Raw genomic sequence first — 18,385 nt, 5'->3', positions numbered from 1 at the left:
TATCAACATTCGCAGCTGGCGCACGTGAAAAAATACAAGAAAAAGTCTGCCTCGCAAAGGGAGACAACACGAGACAACACAAACTTGGTGGGACATTTGAGTTACCAAACCGTGACGTCCGTACCGAGGTACTTACCGAACCATGATATTTTGGTACCGTTACACCCCTACTATTTGTTGTTCTAAAGGTTTGTATCCAAAAGGACTTTTCCTTAGGAAAAGTACCAAAGAGTATCGAAAAGTATCGAAATTCATATTGGTATTGGTACCGAAACAAAGATTTTGGTATCGTGACAACACTAATTAGGCCTCAATTGTCTGGGTGCGCAAAGGTGAAGGGGCTGGTCTTGTCTATCTAGACTACAAGTGTGGATAGACAGGGAGAAACACACGCAAGCCTAAGACGTGGTAAGATACGATATTCCTCACTATATGAAGTGACTGATAACAAGATCTGTATAATGGGTTGTAAAGAAATTCGTCAGGATTTTATTTGGTAGACAATTGATCTGTATTTATAGCGTGATTTATTTATAGCTGTATGAAAGCTCTGTTATACATAATTTTAGTGTAACTTTATCATTTTTTTTGCTGTGAAAACATTCGGAAAGCTACGATTCCGCTGTTTCACGTGGTATGCGTGGCTTCTCGCTATGACGCACGTACGCGGAGAAAAACCATAGAGAAGAACAGGTGTGAATTTGGACACACTATGCGTCGTTCGGGGCCTGTTGCACTGATTGCATTGATTCTGGATCGACTCCTTGGCCTGCTGCTGCTGCATTTTCCCCAAAAAACAGGACAAATTGTGTCCCGGGAGAGATTTTTTTTCCCGGGACAGCTGATGAAAAAAGAGAACAATTCTGAGAAAAACCGAACGGGTGGCAACTCTAGTTGGAGGCAGGACCCCATTTATTCCTGTTAAAGTTGCTTAGTGACGCGTGAAGCCAAAAAAGCCTGTTTTCTGTGGTATGGAATTACCCAGATCTTCTGCATTGTGGGGTCCAGTGGCTTACTTCCAGGTTAGCACGTAGCTAACTTGAATGGGGTTAAAAATGATTTAATCATGCGGCTCTTCTAGACTTTGTAAATGTTAATGGACCAAATCCCAATGGTTCAATGAGTCATTTTGTGGAGGTTATGGCGCTCAAAAATGTATCTTCTGATTTAAAGCATCTCTTTCACAATGTAAGTCTATGGGGAAAAAGTCTTTTTGGGCCCTTTGGCATTACGTGTTTGGCTGCTACAAAAATTGTCTTCAAAGCCTGACACACTTCCTGGGGGCCAGGGGGTTACGTGCAGGACTTCTTAGCTGGGTGCAACTTCCTGGAGTCACTGCTCGTTGCCTGGAAACCTCACAATGACCACGAAATTTAGTGTTGACACAAGGTCGAACTATTCCTTTAAGGTTATGTGTTATTTCCAGATAACCACACTTCACTGACACAGAGGCCTCAAGCAAATTCTAAATAAATGTACTCACCAATATGAAAATCAGATTTTTTTTTAGTTTAATGCAGGGCTGGCACTCATTTTCAGTGACAACTGAGCTGCTCTGCGACTATATTCTCAGTCAACAATTGATTATTAAGTCAATAAAACATCAGAAAATAATGAAAATGCCCAACAAACCTGTGCCAAAGGAGCACTGTCAAAGCCTCATGGGAGCTGTAGTTTTTATACAGCTGGTCTTTTATCTTTGCTGTTAACTGCAAATTCAATGTGTCAAATTAAACTGGTAAATTGCACTGTTAACAAGAGTTGGGTAATCATCCTTGAAGAGCTTTTGCCCACAGGGTGGTGGATGATGTTGGGAACAGGACCTTGGGTTAATAGGAATCCTTCACATGGGTCAATAGAGTACAGTTGAACAGAATAACAGCTTAATTTGCCTGTATGGAAGTTAAACTGTGTGTCAATAGAGTGTACACAAAATTGCAGTGTCAGCTGGTTTGTGAAATCAGGTCACACAAACACAGCACACCCTCCTCTCTCTGTCTCTCTCACACACAAACACACAATGCAGTCCTACCTGTGTGAAGTAAAGGTTGAGTAGGCAGAGTGTGAAGAACTGCAGGCAGACAGGGCAGCAGTAGAGCAGCCAGTAGGCCAGAGGCTGCAGCTGGTTGGCCTGCACCACATTTTTAAAGTAGAAAGAGAAGAGGGTCGTCCTCAGCGCTGCCCACAGCAAGCACAGGAACAAAAACACACTCTGGTAGCTGAAGCGCTTGTGTCCGTAGTGCAAAATGAGCCAGAGCTGCAGGTAAACGAAAACAAACAGGAAGGAGTAGAGGACGGTGTAGACGGTGGTTAGACTGAGCTCCAGTGTTGGGGAGATTGCAGCTCCAGGGGACTCCTTCAGTGAGGTAAACAAATGGGAATTAACCTCCTCTCCTGCTGAAAACATCTCCACTGACGGCTCGCGCTAACACATGGGATGCTGTGGGGGCGAAAACACTGAAAGTGGGTCAGACCTGGGCTAAACACACCGTGGAAGACAAAAAAGACGAGGGTATTCGGGTGAAAAATTGCGATAAAAACAGTTTATTCTGAAAAGAAGTGGCATCGTGAAGCAACGCTGGGGTTTAAATCCGAATAAAAATTAGGGTGTAGATTTAAAAAACGCCAGGTTAAAAACAACAAGATGTAAAACAAGAGAGAGGTCCCCCTCTGAATCTCTGCAAAGCTGTTCTCTGCAGAAAACAACTTAAGGGGGAAAAACCTCCAGATCAGCTGTGATGCAGTTTTAGACCCGCCCCCTTGTTCTCAACTGAAACGGAAACTGTTGTTTCATGGGCCGCCATCTTGGCTCAACGTTAACCTAATTTTAATGAGAAACAGCTGACTGTTGAGCCACCGATTCTCGCCAGTTTCCGAGCTAAAGCTCCCACTAGAAAGACGTCCTCACACCTACTTCCCCACTGCGCTGTTTCATTGGTTAACCCTGCCGCCCAACCTCCACAGCTTCCTCACTCCATTGGTTTATGATGATGTCAGCTGCAGTAGTGCCCGCCCTCTATGCGCTTGTGATTGGCCATTTGTTCAAGTCAAAACTGTTCCCGCATCTCATTGGCTCAATGAAGCACGTGGGCGTCACTCCCAGAGAAAGAGGCATCAAAACAACAGCCAGACATTTACGTCAAGTTGACAAGCGATAACCGTTAGTTACGGAAATGCGGTGCTGCCTTCAAAATAAGAGCTTAAATGTTGGCTCGCATTAATTGAACAGCAGTCTTTCTGAATAACATGTATTCTCACCAACTCAAGATTCTTAAAGTAACATTTTTTTTGTTATCTTAAGAGCGGTACGCACTAACTTACTCAGAAACGCAACACATTTTTCATTTGAGGATTTTATTTTAAAACGATAACCGGAAGTACTCTTTTAACTGAAATAGCTTTGTCACTGTTTGTCGAAATATGGAGCATCATTCCCTCAAGACACATTTTTCACATTTCACTGTGTAACTTGGTGAAAAATAACCTTGAAAACTTACTTATCGGTGGCCTAACATTACATCTCCCACGGGCATATGCTGAAATGTCTATTTTACATTTAACGGTCTTTACGGCATCACTAGCTAGCTAACATACCCAGCTAATGAATCTGCTAGCATTACTTACAATTCGATGTAAAGCAGAAAGCGCCATTTTTGGACTTTCTTCGGGATTTTACACTCGTAGAAGAAGCTGCTGCCTATAATTAGCGTCACAATGTCTTCATGTTCTTTCACCACGGGTTTAGCTGTGGTTTGTAGCGTTTGTGACACTTGGAAAGACAAAAGGTGAACTTTAACCCCACCTCGACTTTCTCAGGTAAAAAGCTAGCATCTTTGTTGTCACTTAACTTAATGTGTTCCTATTCAGCTCCATGTAACGGACGAACAAATATGATACGGTTATAAACAACATAGTGCAGGTCATATGGATTTATAGTGAGCGTTCATATTGTTATCCTTGGTTTGTATGGGATCATTCTCATCATGTGTGTCTGCTAAACAGTTATGCACAGACAGCACGGTTCTTGTCTTTTTATTCCTCGATGCTAATAACGCGTATACATCTTTCATTACCATATTTTTTTCCTCCACAGAGAGCTCAAAGCAATCTGTCCTCCAAGATGTGGATGTGTATTGCTGTTTTCCTGCTGTGGATGAGGTCAGGAGGATGCACAGAGAAGGCCAACACATCTGATCTGATAGAATACACAGCTGCAGACTTCTATGAGAAATTGCATTCTGGAAAGATGATGTTCATCTATTTTGAGCATCAAGGTAAGTCACTCATGCAGCCTTTTCCAAATTTGTATTGTCAGTAAAAGTAGTTGGTAGACTCCAGTGTCTTAATCTCCAAATGTCAGAGCCAGACACACTTAGAATATTTATTTCAGCACAGAATTTTGTAATGTTAAAGACTATAGGGAACTTAAAGGTCCTATATTATGCTTGCTTTCGGGTTAATACTTGTAAATGGGGTTTCTACTACAGCAAATTCACATGCTTAAATGTTCAAAAATCATTTTATTATTCTCATACTGTCTGCCTGAATATAGATTAGGGCTGCCACGATTAGTCGACTAATCAATGACTAATCAACTATTAAAATAATCGGTGACTATTTAATAGTCAACTAATCGGTTTGAGTCATTTTTCATAGAAAAGCACTATAAAAGTACCCAAAATACTCTTATTGCAGCTTCTTACGTTCAAATATTGGCAGCTTTACACATTCTCCCGTGACAGTGAACTAAAACCCTTTGGCGTGAGTGCGAAACAAGACATTAGATGACGTAATTTTGGGGTTTGGGCGAGACAGACCGACATTTTTCAACATTTTAACACATTTTTCGATGAAATGATTAGTTGACTAATCGAAGAAATAATCGACAGATTAGTCGACAATGAAAATAATAGTTAGTGGCAGCCCTAATATAGATGTATTCACCCTCTATCTGAAACACTCAGTTTTAGTACCTGTCTCTTTAAGTCCCCCTCAAAAACAATACCCCGGACTGCTTTGATTGATCACTGTTTCAGGGTCTTCTACGTCTGTGCTTTCAGCATCTCATCACTGTTATGGCACTATAATGACGCTATAAATTTATACAGTATCATTGTGACATCACAACTTCCCAGAAGTCCTATACAGCACCTGTGCCTTCTTCATGATTAAAAAAGATATGGAAATCTGACTTTTTAACAGTATGCGACCTTTAACATTTCAAGTTTACATCTAGCTTCTTCTCAGATGTGTGGTTTGATGAATTTAAGGTCATTCAATGCTGAAGAGAGACAAGATATATTTGTATAAGATTTTGTGTTGTTTTATTCTGGAATAGTAGAGTATATGTAGTATTTGAATATAATTTAAAAGTGCAAACATGGTTTGAGGTTCTGAGGTTGTTGAAGCCCTTATTACCCTATGTCAGGAATAGGCGCACAACTGCGGGACCTTCTTGAAAAAAGATAGCCTTCAGCTGACAATGGTAGATAGTCTAATAACATGCAATGCCAAGTTCCAGTTTCATGATATTAATGATAGGAGTCCTTCATTCTCTATGCATCAGTTTTTGCTGCCATATCAGCAAAGATCCAAACATAACAGTATTTCTGTGTCTCCAGTCTCTCCAACCATCTCTCTCTTCTTGGTGGAGCTGGAGAAGTCTGCTGACGCTCTGCAGGATTATGGAGTTCTGGTTGGCAAGGTAACTGTAGTCCTCTCAGTGCAATGTGCTCCATTTGTCATTGAAGCCGACATCAAAGCATAGTTTTTTTTTATTAACTGTGGACACAGATATCAGGAAGTGAATGGATGGAGAGGTGACAGTTCAGTATTGTTTTGTTCTTTCTGTTTAGGTCAACTGCAATAAAGAGCTGGTTCACACATACTGCACAGAAGAAAGGGCGCTGCACACAGCGTTTCTGTTCAGGTCGGTTGTGTGGAGTACAGTACTTGTTAGAGCTGTTGGTTGTAACTCTTTTCAACTTTCGTCTTTGTCTTTCTGTCAGGGGTGGTAAGGAGTTCTTGGGTTTTGACTTGGACACCGTGTTTGACGTCAACTCCATCGTCTCTGAAGTCCTGTTGTAAGTAAGCAGCAATTTATTCACATGATTTATTTTATTATGTCTTTTTTATCTAATATTTCCCATTGTGAAGTATTATTTTTTGTGTTCTCATGCAGACTCCCAATGATCCAGAATAATAACAGCTTTTTCTCTCTGCCTTTCTCTTCCAGTGCTATTCTGCGAGAAGAGGTCAAGTACGTCCACACAGACACCGACCTGCTGGCCATGGAGAAGGCAGTCAGAGGGAAGAAGGATATCGTGCTGGGTTACGTCCGCAGTCTGGGAACACAAGGTATGAAAAAGAATTTGAGGTTGGAAGCAAAATGTCAGTGATGGAGGTTATCTGGCTCGTGTCTAAGGACTGACTCATGGATCGCATGATCGTGTAAGGTTGCAACACAGATTGTCTCATTGATTGATTGACTTTAATGACTAATTAAATTAATTATATTGTTTCTGCTGATTGTATCACTTAAGAGCACAGGTCAATGATGGAGACAGCATATGTGTACGGATCCAAATACCAGTTCATCCTCATAACTGGGGGCCCAGTTTTGAAGCACTTAGGGTAGGTTCTTCTTTTCTTTTTTCTTTTCTTTTCTGAGATGTGATTCATATGCCATGGCCTTTGCAGTCCGCACATTATGTTTTCTGAGAAAAGCATTGAACTTGGAAGGATCCATGTTAGACTTATTTAAACATCATTTATTATGAAACCTAATTCCCTTTAAGAAGGTCTGATTTATTGAAGTAAGCCTTGTCTAACTGGTAATTTTTCATCCTGACACACTCCTCTGATTTTAACCTCACCGAACACCCATGGGAGAGTTTGGAGCAGCAACTCTCCACCACCATGCTCACAAAAACATCAGATGAGGAAATATGTTTTGGATGAATGGTTCGAACCCTTCTGTAGAGTCATTATGACAAAGTAATTTGGTTGTTTTTTTTGTAGACTACGAATGAGTCTTTGTCAGTTAGACACGTGCCAAGCCAAACACTGCATTGCCAACTGCACAGGAATGTTCTAGGGAAAAGTTTTCTTGCCTCTGCACATTAGTTGTCTTGAAACATCATCTGTTTTATTCATTTCACGTGATGATGTTGAGGCAGTCTGAAAAAATCTGAATGTGTCATCAAACCGCTAAAAGCTGAGGAGTATGTTTTATAAGAAAGATTGTATTAACTTTGTGTCTCTTTGTCTGTCTTTCAGTGTCAATGAGTTGTCTCACTCGTCTCGAGTGTGGTTCCTCCACTGTACAACTCCAAAGTCCTCTGAGCGCTGCCCGTTGACCCGTATGAGGAAACCCCTGTCCACCCTCAGCCTCCACTCCTTCCTGCAGCTCATGGAGGCTCCACTGGTGGTAAGTAGGATGAAAGTATAGAGCCACTTAAGCAAAGATTTCCTTTATATTTAAAGTTATTAGAGCTAAAATGATCAGGATATTAATCCACCTTTTTCATCGTGTGACCCCTTAAAATGGAGCAACGTCTTCTTTCTTCCTTTTGTCACTGGTTGCATATGTCTACTGGTTATGATTGTGCTGTGGCCCCTTGAAGGGGTCCTGGCCCCATGGTCGAGAATCATTGAATTAATCAGTCAACAGAAAAAAAATCATTCTGGTTTGAGAGCTGACAGGAAATGAAGGAGAGAGAGATGGGAAACAACAAAGATTTGGCAATACCGTTTCTACTGCGGGAGCTATTTGGAGCAGACTATGTAGCAGATCAGGGCTGGAGTCTTGTTCGATCATGTGAGTCTCAAGTAATCTTGGGATCTTTAGAATCCTGCCGCCTCACAAGGTAACGTGATTTAGGCAGACATGGAGGAGGAGAGTGAAGCTGTAAATACAGAAACCTCTATCACTTGAAATGATTGTTCTCAGGAGCCTTAAAGCCAGTTCCAGTTCAAAAGAATTTTATCATCACACATTTTGTTTTGCGATCCTGCTATTCCATCGGACTATTGGTTTGTTTTTCCTGAGCTGTTTGCTGTCTGCCTGATTCCATGTGAAAGCAGCATAATCATTTCAGCTCTACTTAAGACTTTAAGACACCTTTAATCCAAAATAAACATATTTCATCAGCATAGGTCAGAAAAAACATAAAACGCAAGAGTGAATACAATGTGTGGATTTGTACATAACTGTATTTGTCCCTCCACTGCCAGACTGAAGTTTATGAAGACCCCTCCTCGGTCCAGCCCCCTCAGTTCCCCTACCAACAGACCCCCCAGGTCTTCTTGTTCTCTCGTCCTGCAACCAAGCACCTAGACCTGGACACGGCCACCACTCTGGCCTGGAGACTGCGGGGCCTCGCCCTGCTGGTGCTCGTACACAGGTAAGAGATACAGGTACATCATCTATGAGCATCCTAAACATATAGCTCTGTGTTGTGCTTTATTCTTTTTATTGTGTGTGTGTGTTATCAGGCAGAGTCCTGCAGTGAAAACACCCAGTGAATATAATGCTGCTTACAGGCTGCCTGAGAAGGTATTATGATCCCACACATCCATACAAGATAAGAATACTTGTTATTTTTACCCATGTGTGTTTACCTTTGTGTGTGTGTGTGGTTTGAGAGTTCAGAGGTGAAGTATTTGACCTTGCAAGTCCTCGATGAGGTGTTGGAGCTCTTCAAAAATCAAGATAAAGAAGAAGAAGATGAGGACGAGGGGGTGGAGGAGGATGATGAGGATACACATTTTGGTAAGTGTCTGATGGTAAAACTGAGGGTGAAAGAGAGACAAAGGAGAGTGTATCTGTGTGTTTATGTGTTTCTTTGTCTGCTTCCAGGCAAGCTGGACGATGAAGTTGCAATGTCTTTTTACGAAAGTCGAGGCAACTTGCTGGACATGGACTTAATTATCCAACTAACCTCCGACAACTTCCACGCCACAGTAGCTCAAAGCAGCCTGACAGTGGTGCTCTTCTACCTCAGATGTAAGCCACGCTCTTGCTACTGTCCTGTCAAGGATGGGAAGCAAATTAATACAAGTTACAATACATGTGGATGGTATTAACTGTAGTTTCTGCTTCTACCACCAGGGGATGCTGTTTCAATGTCTTGTCTCAGCTCCTTCATTGAAGTTGCAGAGATACTTGAAGGTAAACAGGAAAGCATAGGAAGAGCAGTTTTTATGGTTTTCAAAGACTGACACTGTGGGTAATTTTTAATTGTTGACCTTTTGTCTACATGTACAAAGATTTTCAACAACAGGGCAAACTAACATTTTTATATGAAAAGATATAGGAGACGTCAGTGCTCCAGGAATATAGGAACATATTGATGGGACTTTCTGAGCCTTATTAATGTTATTTTTTATTATTGTGCAACACAAAAAAGTTAATATTAATGGATTTTGTAACTCTTATCAGTATTATTTAATCCTGTTTACATGGAGCTGGTATTACCTGGGGACCTTGTGTGATTTGGAATAATGGCGCAGGTTGTCTGTGATCTTTATCCCGTGACCATGTCCCGTGTCTATAATTTGTCTTGTAGAAATTCCACCCTGAATTTCCAACCAGATTTTGTCAAACACAGAATTTAAAAAGGCTGCATTGGTGATTATAAATAAAAGTTTTGGCAGCATGTTGGTTGTAGGAGGCTCATCTCTCTACACTGCATGGAGACCCATTTGCAGGATGAGCAAGCTCAAATCTATCTAAAGAGCAAAATCTCGAAAGATGATGACATCAGAATCAGCTCTATTTGTTTAACGTACAAATGGAGGTTAGCACTGTACATCACTTTGATACTGAAGAAAACTTAAAAACAGGATCATTCATAGGCAAGTTCTGGGGTTGTAGGAGATCTCCTCGAGGTTATTTATCATTTTGATGTTTCTGATGACTTAACAGATGAACAGAGATATCATCAAAGCTTTGACTTGATTTCAATGTCTGCCTGATTAATCAGTCTCTTCAGATTCTGACGTCCAGATGTGCGCGGTCGACTGTGGAGAGTGGACTGACCTCTGCGCTGCTCAGCCAGGCGGCTCCCTCCCGATCCCATTTCAGCCAATCACGACCTTCCCCAGCATCTTGCTGCTCCGCCCCCAGCAGACAGCTCAGCACTACAGAGGCATGCTGGGTAGTGAGGCGCTGTATCGCTTCATCGTACTGTGAGTTTTCCAAGAATCCACAGAGAGGAATTTGTCTTTGAAATTATTTTGAAATGAGGAGTTGAATTACATCATGTTGAATTCTTCCAGTCCGAGTTATGGAGAGCACAACATTAACATAAACAAGTCACCAACCTTTCAAGCAGTGAGGTAGTCAGTATTAATGCTAATTTTGTTACTTGAGAATTTTGATAAAACGTCAGCATATCTCACACTGCTGCTTCGATCTTGACATTTTAATTTCTGTGTCTTGTGAGTCCCCCAACTTTGTTTAAGTACAGTACTAATTACATATTCTACATTTGAGGCAAAAGTCACTATGGGGCTCATTCAACCAATTACAAACAATTTGATCATCTACATTAATGCAAACAACAACCAAAGTACACTGCTTGTGAAGGTTCTAACCCCATATATGATAAAGGAAGTCAAGAAAGGATGCAATACACTTTAATGTCCCTTTAGGGATGTTTGTCTTGGACATCATTTCAGATACAGCAAGGACATCAAATGGGTTTTTGAGGACAGTAACCAGAAAAAAGACATGATTGTATCAGAATGATGCAGAGAAAATAAGCAGAAACACACAGAATGTAAATCCATGTTGGGGAGCTTGTACAAATATATTTTCAATTTGTAGGAGTCTCTGAGTCATTGCTTATGTAGATGGCTGGTTATGTTTTCTATAACTCAGGATGTTCTCCACAGGCAAAGCTTTTTTGGCCCACAACTGCCCCCAGACTTCAATCCGTGCTTCTATTTCATCATGTTTTGATTGAGGAGTGTCTCCTCAAAGCACAATGAGACCAGTCAGACCAAAATGTTGTCTTACTCAGCTATATTTTTTCTTTCTAGACTTTTTAGGCTCAAGAGTCAGGAACTGTCAGTCTACTGTCCTGTCTTGTTTAATATATAAATCTTCTTGTATTTATTGTTCGATAAGAATTAGATACCGGAGGAACAATACACACAGCTTATTTGTCTCTCCTTTAACCAGGAGCCAGCCAGAGTCTCCTGCACTACTGTCCACCCAAGAGGAAGTGACATCATTCCTTCAAGTACCTCACGCTGAATTAGCAGGCTACAAGCCTGGCAGAGTACTGGGACTGTTCAGGACACAAACACACACAGGTAAGGCGGCTGTTGTGTGTTTTGGTGTGATGCGCAAATCAGTGAACATTATTGGCTACAGATGACTTTTGACATGTTCAGTGGGGATGGGATGGCAGTGGTTTTCACTTTTTAATTCATACAGCAACTGTGCCTCAGTTAATCAGAAGGTCTAGACTAATTATGTCCCAAAAGTTGAGTTTAAGGCTGGTGTTACTCAAACAGGAGTAAACAGTGTATCTGTCGGAGACTATTTTCAGCTGCAGATGAATACACATTTGGAGTGTCAGCAGGTGTACAGGTCAGAAAACATCCCTGTGGCTGTGGTTGTGCCTCAGGTACCAGTGTGAGACATGAAACAGGATCCGGGAAGTCCAGTTTGAGGAACAGATCTGTGAGGTTAAACGCACAGCAGTTTATAGTAGTAACTAGGATGACAACTATTTACAATTGCGAGGTTAACAGTGGAAATTCATGTTACAAAGTAATCTACCAAGAATGTGTGCTTGCATGTATTTGATTGACCTCCATGGTGCCTTGCTGTAGGTGGGCATGTTGTGGTCTGGCATAATGAGCCGGATTCAACCCTTTTCCTCTCTGCATGAGCACCCCCGCTGTGTCAGCGGACGAGCTCCAGTCAAATAAATGATGGAGCTGAGTTTTTCACACAGTGGTTAAGTCTGTCAGAACTCAGCCTATTTCTGTCAGCAGGATGATGTGTGTGGGATTCATGTGTTCATGGTAATGAAGTGCAACAGTGTGGCTCAGTGAACTGTTTATGGACAACAATTGATATTTTCAGCATGTGCAATAGATGTGGATACAGCAGCCTCTGTCAGGGTGACTTATTTTGTCTGTTGTCATTACAGCACACATTTCAGCCATTCTCCGGGTGTGTTTTGTGGTCGAAAACTGTTTGTGTTCCACCACAGTGTTGCACATGGTACAAAACAGTTTGCCCTCGCTTTCTTGCAAAACAGGGGATTGCCTTGCACGTCTTTAGCTGTCATTTTTGTTTGTAAATGTGAGATGTTCGTGTCGCATGTCTGCATCTTCACAACCAGAAATAAGTTAGTGAGTTTAGTGACGTGATGCAGGGGACTGCTATGATTGGGGGAACTCATAACGTAACAGCGTAACATCACATGATGATGTAATGGTTATTTGTTTGTCTCGCTAGGTGTGCCGCTGTTTACTGAAGCAGCAAACTCATTAAGAGGAGAGGTGCTGAGCGGACTGCTCACCGATGGGCTGGCAGAGAAATGGTAACAGCTCTAAATTCAGTCTTGCCATTGCTGTTTCAAGTTTGTCCCTGACAGTTTGAAGATGAATTTTACTCATTCACTTGAAGTGCTTTGAGTGCTTTTGTCTGGATTTGATAAAACACAACATAACCAAAGGATGAGCGGGAGCTGTTTGTTTTTAAGGAGTAGAATTCACTCAGGATGTCTAAGTCGAGATCAAAGATAATTAAAATTTAGTCAGGTTTTTTTTTGTGTTTTATGTTTGCTGTTCAGGGCAGCAGAGCACACTGTGGACCTTCCTGCACTGTTGGTATTTCCATCTTGGAAGACACACACTCATCCCTCCATACTGTCTCTGTCTACCTCTGCTGAGGAGCTGCTCTCACACATAAACACTGCACTGCTGCATCCGCTGGTAAATCAGACTATGTGTTTGTTTGTCTGACTGTGATATAAAGTCCTGACTGCATTGGGAAATACTAAACAAAGTTATTTGTTATTGTCTGATAAACCGTTCAAACAGAGCCAAAAGTCTAAAGTGCCAGCGTTTCTCAGCCCTCATCTGGGCCTATCTTCATTTAAATCTCATGAAATTAAATAGCCGTAAATAAATGATGTGGGCGCAACTTCTTGGGAATATGTAAAAGCCAAGATGGAATTGTTCACAGTATGTCACAGATAACAAGCTCCATATGTGGATCCTCAGAGTTTAGAAGGGTTTTCCTGAATACGTCCAAGAGCAGGGTCATGCTTCATGTCTAAACAAAAACACTGATGTGCAGACAGCCATCTTTAATGCAGATGTTGCTCAACAAGACAAGTTCAGTTCACTCTAAGAGTGTTTATTGTGCCGATGGATTTGGCTCCAGATTAGTTTCTGGTGCTGTGAAGGCAAATAGTTGAAGTGTAATGACAAAGTATTCCTTTTGATGGTGCTGTTGTCCTCATTTTCACCAAGACTGAAATGCAGCAATGTCTCGTCAGTCTACTCAGGTTGAGCCACTTAACAGCAGAAGTTGGGAAAGAGGGATGTAAATGTAGATATAGATTTTATGTTATATGTTGCTGAGCCGTCACTACTGTCACCTTCCAGGAAATCACTGGAATAATATGTACATCTGAACCACTCCTTCCTTCTTATCTCTGTTTTATCTCCAGCCTGAGCTGACAGTGGAAAACCTACCGTCCTTCCTCTCCCTGGGTAAAGCCCTCCTCCTCCTCTTTGTGGGAGAGGAGGAGGATGAGATCGGGCAGAGGCAGAACCAGGCGCTGGTGGAGGAGATGAGAGGAGTGGTGGCGTTGGGAGGGGGGAAGATGGAGCGCTACCTGGCCTGCTGGATCCACCTGTGTGTACATCAATCAATGTTACTGATCAATTCTTTAGTCATTTATCAAAATGACCCTACCAGATGGCACCAGCTTTGTTGCTCCATCCATCCATCCATCCATCCATCCATCATGCACATAAATAAATTCAGTTTATCATGTAGTGTAAATATATGTATCTGTTGTTGGTGTGTGTTTCAGTGGTCGTACTCCAGCTGGTATGTCTGTCCTGGGGTCATACCTGGGCTCAATGCCCCCCCTCCCTGCTCTAGTCCTCACCCATTTGCCCTCTGGAGATGAAATCTATCAGTACCCCCCCAACACGCCTATAGTGGCCTCGTCTGTCCTGCAGTGGCTGCAGAGGATCGAGGGTGGGACTGAATCAGCAGCAGGTAAGAGGGGGAGGTGCTGCACAGCAACGAGTTAAGAAAATAAAAGCCAGCAGTATATAGGAAAGTAAATAATATGATATTATGACATAAGATCACAGGATGTTTAAACCCAATTTGTTATTTTAATTGTAGATGTTTAGAGATATTTGAATCTGCATCTAGCTCCAGATCTTTATCATCAAACACTGTGAAAATCAGCAGTGGAGATCTACCAGCTGACTAACCAAGCATTCGAAAACTTGAACCCACCACAAGCTCAAAGCTGTGCACAACAAAACTGCCTGAACTCTGTTGCAGATATGTTTTAAATCAAGCAAAATAACAGAAGTACAAGTACACGCAAGCCTATAAAACTGAACCCAAAAGCCAACAATACAGGCAAAAAACATCTTTACCCCCCTCTTTATTCACTCTTATAGGTCCTTAGAATATTTCTTTTAGCTTGTTTTTATTTTTCTTTAAGCAGCCCTTTTAGCACCTACCGAAATGCAGGCTGCATCTGGATGTGTTTTCATCCGTAATGAATAAACCACTTAGACTCTCACATTAACACCTTGTATTTAATGCAGTCTGCTTGTCTGTGTTCCGTCTGCATTGTAAACAAATTAGAATTTCCCCGCACTATTTAAAGCAGCAAGCAAATGACTGAGTAGACCACATCAAAGCAAACATGGCAGGTCTTTTTGCAACGCAGAGGTCGTCATCTCTCAAGCAGCAGGAGTTGCTGCAATGACGTTTTTAACTGCAGCATTGACGCTCTTTTCCGTTGTAATTGCCTGCTTACATGCAGTGATTAGGTGACTACCTGCAGTGACTTTCCAGCAGATTGTGCGGGTACATTTCCACTTTGTTGACCTACATTTACTCTCATTTGAGTTTTTTTAAACAGTGAAATAAGTGCAGCTGATAAAGGCTTAAATGCAAATGTGACATTTTATGAGACATCAGAAGAGGCTGATTAGAGCCTCAAATTCTGTGGCTCTAATCAGGCAGGTTATGTGTCCAATTACATAAAATACAACTCTAGTAAAATATGGAGCCACGTGTCTGTTAAATGTTTCTATACAAAGATGTGAATGACTTCATATAAAGAAATCCAAAAAAAGCATTAAAGAAATGACAGATTAAGATGTGACAGCTATCCTCCCATGTAAACTTACAGTCCTGGAGAAAAGGGATTAGCTCATAATGTCTCTCCCTTTTTTCCTCCAGTATATCATCTTTATTGAGTCACACATATAATCACATGTACTCCGCAGAGGTTACAGACAGACTAGCTTATTGATAAAGCAGCGACAGGACTGAGCTTGTGTTGTTCCCTTTCGAGGAATGTGAAAGGTATGTGCAAGAGGCTTTGAGCCGAGCAGTGAAACATGTAATGATTGTAAACAGGGTCTTTAAATGAAGGTGATTATTGTGGATACTTTAAACCTCAACTGTCCGGAGCAATTAACCTTTGAACTCTGTAGCTGGGGCAGGCAAGTGTCGAGATAAGACAGCGGTCTCGCTGTGACTCGTCTCAGTCTATCTAGACCAAGGGATTGTCATGCAGCACATTCCGTCCATTCTCCACAGAGAAACCAGAGACCTGAAAGTTTATACTTCCTGGGACCATGTTTCCTTGCAAGGCGGTTTCCAGAACGTTTCTTTCGACTGGATGTGTAAATCTTGTGTTTGTCTTCAGTTTAAAAAAGCATTGGACTCTCTGAAGTTTCCCTTTCAAAATTGACTTGTCATTTGCCTATTAGAGGTTTTAAAGGCTGATATCTGGATTCTATCTGTCACTTTCTCTCATATCTCTCAATATCTTGGAAGTTACAGAAATAATTTTGATTCCTTTGTAAATGTTGCGTTATTTTTCATGAATTTAAATTTAACTTCAGGACCAAACTATGGGGGCCCAAAGTTCTTTTGTGTTGCACCACATCTAGATCTCTGTCTTGTTCTGTCTCTGTAGGGATGTTGGGTGAGGACAGCTGGCCTCCCAATGCCGACTTCTACGACTTCCTAAAAGCCATGGACATGCAGGAATCGAACTCCACCCAGCAGCACCCTCCTGAAGGAGAAGTGGAAGAGGAAGAAGAGGATGAGGAAGATGTGAATATCGAAGAACATGTGATGTTAAAAGAAGCGACGGATTCCTCCTCTAGCGTTCCCACTTCTGACAGTAACCCAGACACTCACTCTGAACTGTAACAGAACAAGATGGGAGGGTAATGACACAAAGGCATTGATTAAACACATTTTTCTGTTGATTCTGGGCTTCAGTTTTTTCTTTTTACTAACATTATTATGCTGTGTTTATCATAGGATGGTTGGGCCTTGTTCACTTATTCAAATTCATGACATGCCCTTAAACCGCTGAATTGTTTGCACCTGTGTTTTTATAATCGTAAAGCCTATTGTCCTTGTGAATTGAAAGCGTGTGCTAGTTGGCCCTAACTAGCATAGGTAAACACCTCACCAACCCCCATCAAATTTGCATAAGACTACAGGGCCGCGTGCACACAGGTAAAGAAAAGAAAAGTTGAGAGAATTAAGCTGAGAATTTCCAAACAAAATCCTAAAGAGGAAGGAAGTGAACGCCAAACGAGCTGTCATGTTGCGTCAATAGTTGATGGAAGATAATCTAGAAGAAGATGCATGGGAAGCTGTTACTTGTTCAGCGAATGTTGACGTGTGCACAACATATGAAGTTAAAAAAGACAGGTTTGATCTCAAATCTGAGGTCCCAAAAAAATAAGGCCAAACGCAGAAGACAGATGCTTACCACTGGAGGGAGGAAGTATCGCCCTCATCACTCTGCAAATACATGTACATGGTCCTAGAAGATGCGTTCCCTGCTTAGGGCACAGTCTGCAGTAAATATGCCACTGTACAAGCGGACCTAGGGTGTGGAAATAGGTCTACTTAGGGTCTTTAAATAAGGCTAGTTTCTTACTGCTATAGTTTTGTAACTTGATTTCTGGTGAAGTGTTCGTGATTTTTCAGTGTAGCTCTGCTGGTAAATGAAACCACAGCAAGTTCTGAGCCTTAGGGAGGTAGTCTAGCACCAACTTGCTCAGATTTATCTTACTGATGGATCTGAAAAAGTTACATGCAAATGTTCAGGGCTTTTTAAATGAACAAAGGCATGTTTTCAGTGCCAGTAGGCCAACATCCTGCTCGGTCATATGATCTGAACAGCTCCTACGCTTACCTTTTCTGCAGATTTGCCACAGTAATGTTTTAACTGTTACCACATCTGCCTCCTCTCTTAAATCCCAGCGTGCGTTGAAAATTGCAGTGACTTTATTTGAAGGATATTTATGCCCCGTAAATGTCTTGGAAATTATTCTGACGTCATTTTCCAGTCATTCCACTTCTTCTCCCGTAATGACAGTGGCATCATTGGATGGCTATGTAATTTTTCCCGGCAGTTGCGATGCAGAACAAAAGAGGTGAAATCGGTCAGTCGGACTGTTCTGTTTTATTTATTATGGTGGTTTCAGATGTGGTTTCTGGGACCTTGAGTTGTTTGAATCAATTAGCCTCCCAGTTAAATGGGAGCATCCATTCGAAACCATGTACTGAAGGATCTGAAGAAGTCTTTGATTGCAATTTAGGTTTGATTTTCTATTGAACCTTTATGTGAATCTTAATTTTTGTCCAGCCACTGGATTTGTCTTTGCTCTAACTGACAGACTGAACATATGAAGCCTGGCAGATTAGTTTGGAAATTGGTGTTTTGATGCTGTAAGTGCTGGGTTTATCACAACAACAGAAAAAAACAGTCATAGAGTGAATAAATTGGAATTAGATGAATATATTTAACACACTGGGCACAATACAAAACTTATAAGAGGGGCCTCCGCAATGCCAGAGTAAACTATTAATCAGCATTAATAGAAGACAATAAGAACAACCCCAGGTTTCTTTTCAGCACTGTAGCCAGGCTAACTGAGAGTCAAAGCTCTATTGAGCCTTGTATTCCTTTAGCCCTTAGCAGTAATGATTTTATGAGCTTTTTTAATGACAAAATTCTAACTATTAGAGGCAAAATTCATGACCTCCTGTCCTCAGATAGTACCTATCTAACCTCAAACACAGCTGTAAGACCTAATATATATTTAGATTGCTTCT

General features: G+C 41.4%; 2 protein-coding genes across 8 annotated transcripts in view; one reads left to right on the top strand and one right to left on the bottom strand.

Annotated features, from left to right (window-relative positions):
* Window positions 1-3,152, bottom strand: part of gpr137c (G protein-coupled receptor 137c) — a 15,062-nt gene extending 11,910 nt beyond the window's left edge. The window contains exon 1 of the mRNA XM_050062997.1: window positions 2,033-3,152. Coding sequence (XP_049918954.1) covers window positions 2,033-2,407 — 375 coding nt within the window. The 5' untranslated portion in view covers window positions 2,408-3,152. The remainder of the gene's footprint in view (window positions 1-2,032) is intronic.
* txndc16 (thioredoxin domain containing 16) overlaps window positions 1-16,518 on the top strand; it is a 21,785-nt gene extending 5,267 nt beyond the window's left edge. For 3 of the 7 annotated variants that reach the window (XM_050062994.1, XM_050062992.1, XM_050062990.1), the window contains exons 2-20: window positions 4,094-4,274; window positions 5,622-5,704; window positions 5,856-5,929; window positions 6,009-6,083; window positions 6,236-6,357; window positions 6,543-6,633; window positions 7,279-7,429; window positions 8,236-8,405; window positions 8,497-8,557; window positions 8,647-8,773; window positions 8,861-9,007; window positions 9,113-9,172; window positions 9,987-10,191; window positions 11,189-11,322; window positions 12,482-12,566; window positions 12,819-12,960; window positions 13,704-13,891; window positions 14,073-14,263; window positions 16,221-16,518. In XM_050062994.1, coding sequence (XP_049918951.1) covers window positions 4,121-4,274; window positions 5,622-5,704; window positions 5,856-5,929; window positions 6,009-6,083; window positions 6,236-6,357; window positions 6,543-6,633; window positions 7,279-7,429; window positions 8,236-8,405; window positions 8,497-8,557; window positions 8,647-8,773; window positions 8,861-9,007; window positions 9,113-9,172; window positions 9,987-10,191; window positions 11,189-11,322; window positions 12,482-12,566; window positions 12,819-12,960; window positions 13,704-13,891; window positions 14,073-14,263; window positions 16,221-16,459 — 2,499 coding nt within the window. In that variant the 5' untranslated portion in view covers window positions 4,094-4,120 and the 3' untranslated portion in view covers window positions 16,460-16,518. The other 4 variants (XM_050062995.1, XM_050062993.1, XM_050062996.1 and 1 more) reach the window with 4 other exon arrangements.
* Window positions 16,519-18,385: the final 1,867 nt, after the last annotated feature.

Source organism: Epinephelus moara, chromosome 15, assembly GCF_006386435.1.
Source record: "Epinephelus moara isolate mb chromosome 15, YSFRI_EMoa_1.0, whole genome shotgun sequence".
Lineage (NCBI taxonomy): Eukaryota > Metazoa > Chordata > Actinopteri > Perciformes > Serranidae > Epinephelus > Epinephelus moara.
Note: the sequence above shows the minus strand (reverse complement) of the source record. Positions and strands in the feature narration are given on the sequence as shown.